At 58.3% G+C, this 12906-nt stretch overlaps 8 protein-coding genes across 10 annotated transcripts; 2 read left to right on the forward strand and 6 right to left on the reverse strand.

Moving 5' to 3' along the window:
* SDRG_07320 (hypothetical protein) lies at window positions 1–1381 on the reverse strand (the record flags this gene model as incomplete). Its single annotated transcript, XM_008613146.1, has 2 exons — window positions 1–25; window positions 66–1381. The coding sequence occupies 2 exons, from the start codon at window positions 1379–1381 to the stop codon at window positions 1–3; spliced, it is 1341 nt and encodes a 446-aa protein (XP_008611368.1).
* A 174-nt stretch (window positions 1382–1555) lies between these two features.
* SDRG_07321 (hypothetical protein) lies at window positions 1556–2551 on the reverse strand. Its single transcript, XM_008613147.1, has 2 exons — window positions 2381–2551; window positions 1556–2335 (listed from the first exon to the last, which is right to left on the reverse strand). Exons 1-2 carry the CDS (start codon window positions 2537–2539, stop codon window positions 1592–1594), a joined length of 903 nt encoding a protein of 300 aa, XP_008611369.1. The 5' UTR covers window positions 2540–2551; the 3' UTR covers window positions 1556–1591.
* A 267-nt stretch (window positions 2552–2818) lies between these two features.
* Window positions 2819–4096, reverse strand: SDRG_07322 (hypothetical protein). Its single transcript, XM_008613148.1, has 2 exons — window positions 3867–4096; window positions 2819–3815 (listed from the first exon to the last, which is right to left on the reverse strand). The coding sequence occupies exons 1-2, from the start codon at window positions 4026–4028 to the stop codon at window positions 2931–2933; spliced, it is 1047 nt and encodes a 348-aa protein (XP_008611370.1). The 5' UTR covers window positions 4029–4096; the 3' UTR covers window positions 2819–2930.
* A 913-nt stretch (window positions 4097–5009) lies between these two features.
* Window positions 5010–6038, forward strand: SDRG_07323 (Ras-like protein Rab-1A). The gene is made up of 6 exons (XM_008613149.1): window positions 5010–5125; window positions 5168–5288; window positions 5331–5378; window positions 5423–5518; window positions 5567–5845; window positions 5889–6038. Exons 1-6 carry the CDS (start codon window positions 5112–5114, stop codon window positions 5940–5942), a joined length of 612 nt encoding a protein of 203 aa, XP_008611371.1. The 5' UTR covers window positions 5010–5111; the 3' UTR covers window positions 5943–6038.
* A 152-nt stretch (window positions 6039–6190) lies between these two features.
* Window positions 6191–6895, forward strand: SDRG_07324 (hypothetical protein). The gene has a single exon (XM_008613150.1). It carries the CDS (start codon window positions 6203–6205, stop codon window positions 6758–6760), a length of 558 nt encoding a protein of 185 aa, XP_008611372.1. The 5' UTR covers window positions 6191–6202; the 3' UTR covers window positions 6761–6895.
* Window positions 6770–8281, reverse strand: SDRG_07325. Of its 2 annotated transcripts, XM_008613152.1 has the most exons (8): window positions 8053–8281; window positions 7856–8013; window positions 7719–7810; window positions 7574–7671; window positions 7401–7530; window positions 7165–7351; window positions 6969–7120; window positions 6770–6925 (listed from the first exon to the last, which is right to left on the reverse strand). In XM_008613152.1, the coding sequence occupies exons 1-8, from the start codon at window positions 8216–8218 to the stop codon at window positions 6874–6876; spliced, it is 1035 nt and encodes a 344-aa protein (XP_008611374.1). In that variant the 5' UTR covers window positions 8219–8281; the 3' UTR covers window positions 6770–6873. The 2 variants fall into 2 exon arrangements, with proteins under 2 accessions (XP_008611374.1, XP_008611373.1); XM_008613151.1 differs by having other exon boundaries at window positions 6770–7120.
* Window positions 8282–8440: 159 nt separating this feature from the next.
* Window positions 8441–9210, reverse strand: SDRG_07326 (hypothetical protein). Its single transcript, XM_008613153.1, has one exon. It carries the CDS (start codon window positions 9185–9187, stop codon window positions 8552–8554), a length of 636 nt encoding a protein of 211 aa, XP_008611375.1. The 5' UTR covers window positions 9188–9210; the 3' UTR covers window positions 8441–8551.
* A 531-nt stretch (window positions 9211–9741) lies between these two features.
* Window positions 9742–11111, reverse strand: SDRG_07327. Of its 2 annotated transcripts, XM_008613154.1 has the most exons (3): window positions 10258–11111; window positions 10147–10208; window positions 9742–10094 (listed from the first exon to the last, which is right to left on the reverse strand). In XM_008613154.1, the coding sequence occupies exons 1-3, from the start codon at window positions 11039–11041 to the stop codon at window positions 9837–9839; spliced, it is 1104 nt and encodes a 367-aa protein (XP_008611376.1). In that variant the 5' UTR covers window positions 11042–11111; the 3' UTR covers window positions 9742–9836. The 2 variants fall into 2 exon arrangements, with proteins under 2 accessions (XP_008611376.1, XP_008611377.1); XM_008613155.1 differs by having other exon boundaries at window positions 10147–11111.
* Between the last annotated feature and the right edge of the window lie 1795 nt (window positions 11112–12906).

The following is a 12906-nucleotide window of genomic DNA, read 5'->3' on the forward strand; positions in this document are numbered from 1 at the left end:
TCAAGAGGTTCGGGTCGAGCGAGATCTGGTGCAAATTCGTCTCGGAAATCTCGAGGTCGATGAACGTCGACGGCGCGTCGACAAAGAGCCCGAGCGGCAAGTCGGTCATGTTGGTGCGGACCATTTGCGCGTACGAGAAGCGCGTCAAAGGCGCAATATTGACCGTCGCATCCCACGAGAGCAGCGTCGAATTGAAGATCTCGAGGCCAATGAGGTTTGTAAACGCCTGCAGCGACGACGGCATGACAAGGTGCGGGCAATGCGAGATGATGAGAAAGACGAGCGACCGGACTTCGAGGCTGTCGGTCGGTGGCAGCAAGAGCATACCGTTGACGCCGTCGCACGTCGTCTCGAGCACAGTGCACGCGCACTTGCCGGTGAGCCAGGGGTAGGTCTGCGCGAGGCACCCGGGCTCGCACGAGGGCTGGCGCAGCGATGCAAAGCTGATGACGAGGACCGCGATCGCCCAAAAGATGCTCGTGATGTACCCAACGACGGCCGAGAACGAGCACCAGCGCGGCAGCTTGCGGTCGCGCAGCGTCGACGCGCGCTGCAGTAGCACCTTGGGCACGAGCACGAACGTCGTCATAAAGTCCGCGAGGGCAAAGAGCAAGAAGGCGTGCGTAATCGCAGCGACGGTCAAGTCCAAATACGACGTCGCAAGGACGCTCTGGCACACCGAGACGCCGATGGGATAGAACGTATCCTGGTACACGATCTTGCTACTGTCCGGGCGCGTGAAAAAGGTGTAGTACGGCCGCAGGATCCACGTTGGCAGGATGACGTTGGCGGTAAAGTTAATGCATACGGCCGCGGCAATCGTGTACTGGCGGCGCGCCACGGGCGACGCAAAGCGCCACAGCAGCGGCAAGAGCACGCCGTACGCAAAGAGGACCACTGAAAACGTCAAGTTGATCATGCTCACGTCAACGAGAACACTGGTGGCGTACGCGCGGTACGTCTGCGACGCTGCAAGGATCACGTGCTTGATCGCGAGCTTGAGCTCGTAGTAGGGTCCGCGGGAGCTAAAGAGGCGCAGCGTCCGGCGCATTGCGCGCACGATGGGACCGCCGCACGACGAATGCTTGGCTGTGGGTATCGGCGGCCGGACGAGCCAGATGCACATGCGCACCAGTTGGAGACCATGGAAGATCGCAATCGTAGCGTAGACGGCGACGGTCACGGTCACGGGCTGCAGCAGCTTGAGCACGCGCACATAGTTGTAGCCGCCGGTAACGTGCTGGAGGTACTGGTGGGCATACGCCATCGTGAAGGCGAATCCGCAAGCAGCAATGTGCATGAGAAACACGAAGCACCAGAGCACAAGGTGGACGTCGCGCGCGGGGCGGCGAGAAGGCGCGACCTTGAGCGCGCTCGCCATCGCTCTGGGAAAGGTGCTCCTAAAATTACGTTGCCGGTCGTTTGAAAACGGCAGATCAATTTAAACGAAGGACAGGGCGCCACGTCATGAAACCGCCCACATCGGATGCAAAAGCATCTTTCGAGAAACGTTGTCATCGGGGGCAATATGACACACAAAGAGTGCAGGCTCGTATGCGCAAACAACGTGCGATTCACAAGCGAGAGGTAGCTACATGTCCGCTACGATGGGGGCCGCGATACTGGCGAGGTTGACCAACCGAGAAGCGTCGCACCGCTGGCGAGGCAGCGTGTCGGCAACGAAAAGGAGTCCCACGACGGCGCGGTGCGCTGACGAGCTATAGATGGGTGCAGAGGCATAGAAACGAAGATAAGGCGGCGCGTGCACGAGCGGGTGGGACGCGTAGCCGTCACGCAGCGCGTTCAAAAGCACCGTGACGTCGCCCAGTGCGTGCTGGCCGAGCATACGCTCCGCGTCGAACCTCTCGACGTGCCACCCGCTGCGCGCTTGAACCGTGAGCATCCTGTGCGTCGTGTCGAGGCGCGTCACGATGGCAATCGGGCAGTTGTACGCGCTACGCGCCAGCGCCACAAGAATGTCGAGGCGCTCTTCCCGCTGGGTCTCGAGCTCGTCGTAGGCGGCGAGGGCGCCGAAGGCTTGGCGGTTCGTCGCCGGTGGGCTTGTTGTCGCGAGCATGATACGTGGCGGAAGCTGCAGCGTCCCTGTAAACTGGAGGTTGGCGTCGGGGTAGTAGTACGGTCGGTCGGCACCGCTCGAGAGCTCGATGCGCGCCTCTGTACTCGCGATCGACTTGCGTCGGCCGTGGAAGGTGCGAAAGAAGCAGTCCTTGCAGACGCGTGTATGCAGCGCCAACGCATCGGTTCGCTGCTTTCGGGCACTGGGACGCTCGACTGAGACGCGCTCGGTGCAGGCGCCGCAGGTGACGTTGGCACACTACCTCGCTATCGTCCACGAAAGGCTCCTTGGAGCGAAACGTACCAAGCGGCAGACGTGTGGGTATCGAAAGCTCGTAAACAATTTGGCGCAGACAGCACAGTCGTCGCTGTGACGACTCGAGACGTCTTTGATCGGGCGCGAGAGGCGGTCAACCACCGACGCTTCAACGCCAGCACGCACAATGCTCACGGGCAGCACCATGGTCAATGCACGACGCGTTGAAAAATACAAAATGACGTGCTTCGCGTCACGTCGTAGCTGCCGTAGTCGAACCGTAGACAGGCCATGATGACGGGACAGACACGCTAGTCGATAGAGCTCAGTATCGTTCGGTGTCCCACACGAGAGGCAGACAGCCTAAGTGGCTCGCAATGCCAAACGCCAGCGCTCTCAGATCCCTCGCTGCCATTTTGAACGAGGCAGGCTTGATACCCAGCTGGTATGATATAGAGATCCTCCACGAACGAACAACGCCACCGACCAAGATGAACATCATTGAGAGATAGACTTCAGCCCCGAGCTCGTTACCGAGCATTTGCATTCGTCCTCGATATTGACGCAGGTACAACGACCTACTACTGTAGCATGTATTCTACTCGTGACATTTTGGTTCTTCAAGGACGTTGGTAGACACGGCAGCATGGCGCGTCGCCTCAGCGTGCTCTTGCAGGATACGCTCCAGCGCGGTGGCGACGTGGACGAGCTCGCTGGCGTCGCAGAACGACCGTACGTGCGTGTCGGCGACCATGACTGTGCCGACAACGTGCCCGCTGAATCGGACCGGCGCACTCGCAAGAAACCGGAAGCTCGCGGGTCCTGTGACCAGCGGGTTTTGACCAAAGCGGTCGTCCAGCGTGGTGTCGAGGACCACGAGCGGCGTCGGCGATGCAATCGCGTGGGCGCAGAGTGCGACGTCGCGCGCGATCTCGGCCTGTTTGAGGCCGACGCGGGCCTTGAACCACTGCCGCTTGGCGTCGAGAAAGGTGATTCCTGCGATCGGACACGCATACGTCTTTGCGGCGAGGGCGCAGAGTACGTCGTAGATCTCGGACGGCGGCGTGTCTAGTATGCGCAGGTCCTTGAGCGCACGCAGTCGCTTGCCTTCGTGGGGCACGACCGGTGGTGGGCACCATTGGTACGGCCACGCCCGCTTCTTGGGCGTAGTGGACTGTCGGCGCGGCGACTCGAAGGCGGACTTGCGCGTTGGGCGCTGGGGTGGTCGCGCGTTCATACGCGGCTGGTACAGGCGACGCGTCGGCAGGTCGGGCAGCTCGATCGAGGTTGTCTCCCGGGGTTTCACGGGCGCTGTCTCTGGCGGCGGGATATGATGGTTTGCTCGCTCTGGTGCGTTGAAGTAGGTGTGGTGGCACTCCGTGCAGACGCGTGCGTGCAAGGGGCCATTGCTATTGCTGTTGGCGGTGGACGGCTGCTCGATAATGAGGTGCTGACGACACGACGCGCAGACCACTTGGCCACACTAGCCCAACGCAGCATGAGCTTTGACAGTCGCGGGATGGAAGCGTCGTACCAGGTAGCAGTTGCGCTTCTTCCAGAAGAGCAGTAGCGACGCCTTGCAAGCGTGGCAGCGGGTGCGGGCGAGCGGGTGCACCCAGTGGTGCCGGTCGACGAGGCGCGCGAGCACCGGTGGTGGCAGTGCGCAATGCACCTGCATGGAACTCGATCGACGCATGGCGAATCAATTGTCGTGTGGTTATCCGCGGGCTCACATGGTTGCCGCAGCGACCGCGTTGACAGAGCCTGCGTCTGAGACCAGATCTCGCCACTGTTGTTGAAGTGGTATAGACCATTAAGCTATCGAGATCGTTTCAAGCGTTATGGCACTTACTTTATATTATCAAAGCTTGGGGATAGTAACATGCGACGACATGCATGCAGTCAAGTATGCAAGATCGGGGCGACGTGCTATTTTAATATTCACATTGTCCAAAATACATTCATGTACATTATGCCATCAAGTGAAATGGATAAAAATGAGATGGTACGAAAAACAATCGTCGCTGCGAGCCTTGCTCACAGGTAGACGGCGCCACGCCGTAATGGTCGACGGCCGCGCTGGCCCCACGGTGCCGATTACTGCCGCCGACGACCCCGCTCCTGACGTCGACGCGCCCGGCGTTGCCCTCGCCTCATGGGTGCCAGCGCTACTGTGCATGGCCGAGGCGTGTGGTCGGTCGTCGTACAGTACACAGCACGAGTTTGTAGCTGCTGCGCATGGTGCGATCCTTTGCGGGCGCGTCGTCGCTTCCGAGCGTGCAACCATGCACATCAACGTCGTTATCTTCGTCACAGCTAACATCTGCAAGGATGGCATCGAGCTCGCAGCAAGAATAGCTCACATGGGCACCTACCTCGCCCGTTGGCTAGCCTTGGCTAGCGAGGGCATGCGGTAGCTTCGCCCACCCAGGCCATCTACGCAAGCCATTTGGCATGGCTACACGCAGCATGGTCGTCGCCCTTGCGCGCACGTCGATGTTGGGCGGGTCGGCGGAGCGACTGCCGCCGATTGTGGCCGCCATATCCGGAACTTGCCAAGGTTCCGCCGTTCGTGTATTTTTATCAACGACATTTTAATACGAATACAAAATGCAAGTATAGAGTGAAGATAAAGGAATTGTAGCGGAAGGAAAGTGAATTTAATTGCATTCACGATCACATTTTCTCGGTTGCTCCTTGGGACGCACACGACGCAGCCGGCCCCCCGACGTCCGTGTACAGCCCGACCACCTGCCCCTCCGACGACCAGCGACAAGACATGGCCCGCGACTAGTACGTACCCGCGTGATGTAGCGTAGGCTCATGCTGACGTAGCGACCACCTCTTCAAGCTCGTGCTCATTGGCGACTCGGGCGTCGGCAAGTCGTGCCTCCTCCTGCGTTTCGCCGACGACGCCTTCACAGAGAGCTACATCACGACGATTGGCGTCGACTTTGTACGTTGCTTGCTAGCTTCCCTCGCTTATAGCGGGCTCTAGCGCTTCCGCACCGTCAAGATTGACAAGAAGACGGTCAAGTTGCAGATTGTACGTAGGCGACCCGTCGCACGTCGCCTCACGCCTCGATGTAGTGGGACACGGCCGGTCAAGAGCGCTTCCGCACCATCACGAGCGCATACTATCGGGGCGCAGATGGCATCATCATGGTCTACGACGTGACGAGCCAAGTACGCGATTCGGGATGGCATGGCCTTTCGCCGCTCATGTGACGCTAGGAGTCGTTTGACCACGTGAACGACTGGCTCAACGAGGTCAACCGGTACGCAAGCGAGGGCACGTGCAAGCTTTTGGTCGGCAACAAGAGCGATATCACGAGCCGAAAAGTCGTGTCGTACGAGACGGCCAAGGCGTTTGCCGACAGCCTCGCGATTCCATTCTTGGAGACGAGCGCCAAGAACGCCCAGAACGTCGAGGAAGCTTTCTTGACGATGGCCTCGGAGCTCATTACGATCCGCGAGCTCGTCGGGAATGCGCAAAACCCGCGGGGCACTCAGGTACATGGTCACGACATGAGCTCATCGCTCATGACGCCACTAGCTCACGAACGACAGCAAGCCGTCGTCGGGCTCGAGCAACTGTGGCTGCAATTAGCGTGGTCCATCACGACGACGACGACGCCTGCATGTTGCGCCTTAGCTTTCATTTTGACCTTATGTAATGCAGCCGAGTGCATCTTGGTGATCATCATCTCGAGGAAGCGGCGGGCTGAAGCGGCGGCGCCTTTTCACGCTCGCCAGTTTTTTGTTTTCGGCATGCTGGTTAGAATCGGCACATCTGCCGCAAATAGCAAGCGAACAGCAAGTTTGTTTGTGGCATCATTTTGTATTTTTATTATATATTTTGCGGCTGGCATGTCGAACGCCAACAGCGAGAAGGACCGCGCACTGCAGTCGATCCGTAGCCGCGCCGACCACCTCCGCCACACGATCACGCAGCTCGAGTCGCGCCTCGCGTGGTACCCGCTGACGCAATGGCCGTACTTTTTGAGCCAATTCCAGGTCATCTCCAAGCAGCTCGAAAACATTATGACGCTCAAGGACGACGAAGAGCTGCCCGAGAGCATGCACCACTTTGTGTGCATGCCCCGCATGTCGACGCCCAACCCCGCCGACATCCCGCTCTTGCTTCGGACGCGCGAAGACCCAGAGATGGAGAAGGCGGACGACGAGCTCCTCGCGTCCGAGCGCGTGAACCCGCTCAAGCGCAAGGCCAGCTGGACATGGGAAGAGCTCGAGGGCCAGAAGCTCGCCCACACAGACATGGTCGAGACGCTCGAGAAGGCCTTCAAAGAGGCGTCCGACGTGCTTCTGAAAGAGATCCGCGTCGGCAAGTTCCAGGAAAAGGTCAAGCCCGTGAGTACACAGAGCGCCGTGTACAAGTACATGGAGAGTGGGCAATGGACCAACTAACGTAACACGACCCCTTCGCCATGATCAAGAAGTGCTCTGATAGAAGGCAACACGCTCGCGTGTTGAATGAGGTTACTGCTGCTGCTCGGTCTGCATCTTGTCCAGGATGGCCTTCATCTCGGCCGCGTGCGTCGTGTTGACGGTCGCTCGGCGCTGGCGCACGCGCTGGAAGATGATTTCAGACACGCGGTCTTGCATGTCGGAGCACCAGCTTGCCGTCTTTTGGTACTCGACCGCCTGGTCGACCCAGTCGCGCAGGTTCTGCTCGCGGCGCTCGTCGGCCGGGTGCGTCGACATGAACTCGGGTCCATCGCCATTCTCGCCCTTGAGCGCCTTCATGCCACGCCAGACAGACGCCGCCTAGATATCACTCAGTTGTCTTATCCCATCATGTCATCGTTCACCTCGGTCGGGTCGTAGCACGCTGCGGCCATGAGCATGAGCCCAATGTGGTCGGCCTCGCTCTCGTGCATGCGGCTGAACGGCAGCTGGAGGGCGTACTCGAAGAGCGTTGGGATAAACTTGTTGTCAAGCCCAAAGAGCGCTACGAGAATGAGGAGCGGTAGGAAGCTCAGCGTCTCGGGGGTGTGCCTAGCACGAGGCGTCAGGTCCTCCCAGTACTGGTGCGAGCAAGACGGACTTGGCAACGGCGTGGCCAATCTCGTGGCCCACGACAGTCGCGAGCGCATTGTACTTGTTCTTGCAGTGGCCATCTTCGACAAACTTGTCGATGGCGTTGAGGAGCCCCGTATAAACAAAGATGATGCCGCCTAAGACCTCATACAGCTCCTGCATCGTCTCGAGAGCAAGTACCAGAGTAGCAGCACGCATTGACGTTCGGGTCGTCGACCAGGAACACTTTCCAGTCGTAGTTGGTCTGAAAGATCTTTTCAGCGACGACGACGAGCCGCCTGCCGTGCAATTGAAGATTCGATTCATACAAAGAGTAGGCACGTACACGGCCACGTCCTTGACCATGCGGTAGCGCGGGCCGTCTTGGATGATGGTGACGCCCTTGATCGCTTCTTCAGCGTGCTCTGTGCCCATGGCCTACGATGCGCATGATCGATCGAAGGCCATGGAAACTCGTCGTACGATGATTTCCTCGTTGGAGAAGACGACGACTTGCGTACGCCCCGAGATGGGCACCGTGTGCAGGTTCGTGAGGAACTGGTATGCGGCAGCGACCGAGCCGAGGCCAATGAGGCTCCATGCGGTCGTCATGACGAGGCGAGCATGCAGCGGTGCATCGACTAGGTCGCATGAGATCGAGGAGTCGTGAGTGCACGCACCTTGCGCCTGGTAGAAGGTCACATCGCGCGGCTGCACGACGCGCACCGAGTAGCTGCCGAACGCTCGCGTCGGCTTGGCCGTCGCCTTGGTCGTCGCCTTGGTCGTCGCCTTGGTCGTCGCCTTGGTCGTCGCCTTGGTCGTCGCCCGGACGAAGCGCGCTAGCATGTTCGAGGAAGTCGGCAGATGCTCCTGCGTCTTTGGATTGGCTGGTTTCTGCGAGCGTGTCGATCGAAATACCTTGGTGTTTGTATGCGCAGCGGGTTGTCACGAACACTATGATTTAGCCGTGGTAGCCACGTTTAAACAACGTAATTCATGGCTGAGGGTATGAATTATCGTGTCGGTGCAATATCAGCCACCACTGTAGTACGCAGGAGCCGCAGAGCATTGGGCAACTTGGGCGTGCAAGTAGTCGCCAATTCATGGACAGACGTACTCGCAACGTCGTATGTATTACGTATTAAAGAAGGGTTGTTGATATATAAAGAGGGTCGAGATTTACAAAAGCACCGCGAGCCCAACAAGGACGAGCGACGCGACGCTGGCAACGATCTTGGAGGCGGCGGACGGCTTGTTGGTGCCCGAGTCCCCGACTGCGTTGCTGCCCGACGCGGTCTTGTTCTTGGAGGCCGTCGTCGGCGACGTCGTCGGAGCAATCGTGATCTCCGGGTCGCCCTGGCCGGCTGGGCAGATAGCCGTGCAGTTGAAGACGAGCTTGCCGGTCGAGTCGGGTTTGTTTTGCTGCTTGCAGCTGTTGCACGTGTGACAGATCGACTGGACTTCGTTGCCGGCCGTGATCTGAGGCACGCATACCAGCGGCTCGCTGCAGACGCGCACGGGCGTGTCGAGCGCCTTGAAGCCCGTGCCAGCGCACTGCTTCCCGCCCGTGCACACGCCAAATTGCGGCACCGTATCCGGGATGTTGGTCGCGTTCTGGCAGTTGGCGTCGGCCTTGGAGCAAATGCACTGCTTCACCGAGCCGTACACTTGGCACTCAAGCTGGAAACCATTGAGTTTGCCGCACTGCGACGACGATGCGCATGAGCTCGTGAATTGCAGCGGGCAGCTGCTCGTGCTGTTGGACGTCTGCGCCGCAGCCGCAACAATGAGGGCGCTAAGGGCGAGGAGCTGCATCGTGCTTGAGGGTCGGTTGAGAAGTGAGACATATACACCGTACAGCGCAGTCTCCTCAATGCATTTGTTCGAATTCGACCGTATCCTAGCTGCATGTGCCATTCGCCGGATGGCCTCGTTCTGTCGCTGTCGCTCAAGTGTTCGATGGTCGAGGACGCTCCCAGCAGAACGGTTCCATCTCCATCAACACGTGTCGGTGGTTTCGCCATCATCTTCTGTTCCAGTGTATTTCGGTGTTTGTATGGTCCTTCTCTTCTTCGAGATATGTCTATGACGCTTTGTGCATTCATTTTCTGGTCGTGTGGGAAAGAACACCAGGACATCATGCTGCGGCCTTGTGGTTCGTCTTGCTTGTCCGCTCCTTGCCCCCCCCACTCGACCACAATGCCACTACGCATTAGCTGGGTGTAGTAGCATTCTCGTATGGAGTCTTGAGGCGAGAGCTTTGCGTCGTCCGCTTCGTACGATCATAAAGGTTCCTCGTCGCCGGCTGCAATCTCGTAACCGCCTGTCGACTTCAACATGACGTGGCACCACGAGAGTGCAGCAACAGGTTTGGATAAAGAACATTTTTAAATGCATGGCTGGTATTAACGCACCGAACGACGGGTTCTTCTTCACTCGGTCTGCAATCGACTAGAACTCGCCTTTACATTTGCGTAGCAGGGTTGGCGCCGGCGCACCACGTGACAAGCAGCGCTTCGTCCTTGTGGCAGCTCTTGGTGTGGACATCGTCGAACGGGTAGAGGTAGGCTTCCGCGCACTTTTCCCACTGGCAGTTGAGCACCTTGGGGCAGTTGAAGGCACCGACTGGCATCAAGTCCTGGCGCTCGACGCTCACAGCGACGTTGAAGCCCTTGACCTTGCCGCCCTTGGAGCACTCTTCCCACGAATGCCCGTTGCCGCACTACAAGATGATGGCAGTGGATCAGTCTCTCGTGCTGCATGCAGCAACATACGTCCGGCGGGATCGCACTAATGTCGAGCCAGAGCTTGCCGTTGTCGCGTGAGGCCTCGAAGACTACGTCGTTGATCGGTGAGTCATCGGTGGTGCAAGGTGAACGAATTACGCGTCGCCTCGGCAGACCGGCCAATACGGAACGTCGACCCGTCAAACGTGTCACCCTGGACATCGAAGGCCGAGCCCGCATCCATCCACTGGTAGAAGTCGCTGTGGGACTTGCCGCGGCGGAGGGTGTACATCATTTCGATGCGCTTGCCGCAGTTGTTGTAGAAGCGAAGCGAGCCCTTGTTGAAGGGAGCCTTCGTCGTCGGAGCGGGCGTCGGAGCAGGCGTCGGAGCGGGTGTCGGCGCAGGCGTCGGCGCAGGCGTAGGCGCTGGCGTCGGTTCCGGCGTCGGCTCCGGGGTCGGCGACGGCGTCGGCACCACGGTCGTCGGCTCGGGCGTGACCTCGGTTGATTCAGTTAAGTTGTGGCTAATGAGCGTAAAGTTGCTGAGCGAGCCCGTGGTCAGATCCGAGTCCAAATGGCCGTTGTCGACAGGCGTCAAGTTGTCGGACGTCGTCGCGCCGGTCGAGCCGACAGCGACTTCACCTGCGACCGTCGGTGCCGGCGTGCTGTTGGCAACGTAGCCGCTGCTCGTATCAGCCGCCGACGTGCCCGAGCTAGCGCCGACGACGACACCAATGCAGGCGCCAACGACAAGGACACCCGCACCCAAGAGCGTCAGAATCTTTTTCCGCTTGGCGAGCTGCTCGTTGAGCTCCTCTTCCGGATCCTTATCGTCGCCGAAGCGCGGGTTCCATTCGGTGATGCGCTGCATGGCAGGCGTCGAGTCCGCGTCGGCCGGGACCGGCGTGATCGAGATGAGCGATGGGTCGCGCGCAGCAGTCATGACTGGGATTGTCAATAGTACAAGCAAGGGGACTTGTGAAATGCAGCATTACGCAAAGTACACTGCAGACGTCCGGTCTCGCTGTGTGTCACAAATTGTCTCTTCGTCTGGTATCCGATGAGCCAATCCGACGCATTCGTGGTCCAACTAAGCGTTATGATTGGCGGAGCCTCGCCAAAAGCGGTCTGGATCGCGGCCTGCACCAGATTCCTAGAGTGGTAGAGGCATGCCCAGAGGCGACACTTGGGGTTTGTATGCAATCGAGAGCAAAGGTGGAATTGCCAGAAACCAGACAGGTGTGCACGTTGAAGTGGGTTTTCTTCGCATCGACACGCCGGCGTCGTCAGCTGCACTTGGATCCCCGCCGGTGTGGCCGCGTGCTCGCCGAAGGCTTTGCTGTGCACGTCAAGTGCCCAGACAGGTGCAATTGTTCGCATGCCACCGAGGACGAAGCTCAGAGATCCTACACGACCATGGATACCGGATACATATACCGTCTTGTAAGGTCCAACCTAGCTCCTATGGGTGGCAGCACGGATGCTACCGGTACGCCTTCCGTCACACGCCCGCTCGCTGCCTAGGCTTGCACGTAGTACTGCCCTGCTGCTACTAGAGCGCGTTGCAATCGCCACACGGCTAGAGGGCTCTCGGGAGCGTAACCCCGAGTCGCCAAGGCAGTCACACCAACATAAGACGAAGCAACAGCGAGCGTCTTTACGCCATCGACGCCCACGACACCAGGACGTACGTAATGTAGAGGAGGGAAGGGCTCGCATGGAAGGCGCGCAGTACACAGGTTGCTTCCCGAGCATCGTCAACGACGTCAGAGGCGGGCCACGAAAGATATATACACCAGGAGACTAACGTACATATGTGTGAGTCTGCTGACGCTGGTCACCAACACAGGATGGAACGGCATTGGATCAAGCACCGCGTACATGCTTTCGGTAGAGTTCAACACGCAGGAATTTCAGTTCCTGGCTATAGAGTTGTTGTATGCAGCGCGCACCGCACATGCTCGGTGCAGCCGTACTAGTACTGCGCAGTACTAGTATACAGCAACAAGAGCTAGAGACGCCTAGTCGACGCGGTCGGTCGCATTTGTTCATTTACCCCAGCATTTGTCGCTTGCCCTTTGCACGAGCGGGGTCTGGGCGCGGTGGACTTACGCATTTTCGCTGCTGCTATTGACGGTAATGCGGCATCTCCAGCGGTTGGGTTTATGTTATGCTATATTTGTCCGTTTATGTTCGGATCCGGACTTTGGGACCACTTAAAACATAACATAGAACTAGAGCCGGCCAGCGGTCAGGGCTATTTTTAAGCGTCGCAGACTGATGACGCAAACATCTCATACAATGTTCGGCAATGTTCGGCACTCATATTTTTGGCCAATCATAGACGATGCGTTCAGAAAAAAGCAGCCAATCAGCGAAAAGAGCTGCCTATAAAACTACACCAAATCCGACCCGCTTTGGGCCAAACCGGGTCGGATTTGGCACCGAGGGTTTATGATTATAGCATAAACCCAACCGCTGGAGACGCAAAGTTTTATGGTGGATCTATTTTATTCGGTATCCGGACACATCCGTAATAACATAACATAAACCCAACCGTTGGAGATGCCCTAATACGAGGTACAAATCGCAGCAGAAAGGACCACACGCACGGTTCTTCTTCATACACGTTACTGTCTATCGCTGTCAAAGGTACGAAGCGGTTCCGGCTTTTCTCCATTGAACCCTCTGAAACCAAATACTACTTCTGGAAGTCGCTAAGAAAACCTAAGGTGCATAAATATTGCCTAAGGCATCGCCATGCTGCGACACCAGGCGCCGCGGCCAATGTTGTTGGTGTCACAACCA

This window comes from Saprolegnia diclina (genome assembly GCF_000281045.1).
Source record: "Saprolegnia diclina VS20 unplaced genomic scaffold supercont1.21, whole genome shotgun sequence".
Lineage (NCBI taxonomy): Eukaryota > Oomycota > Saprolegniomycetes > Saprolegniales > Saprolegniaceae > Saprolegnia > Saprolegnia diclina.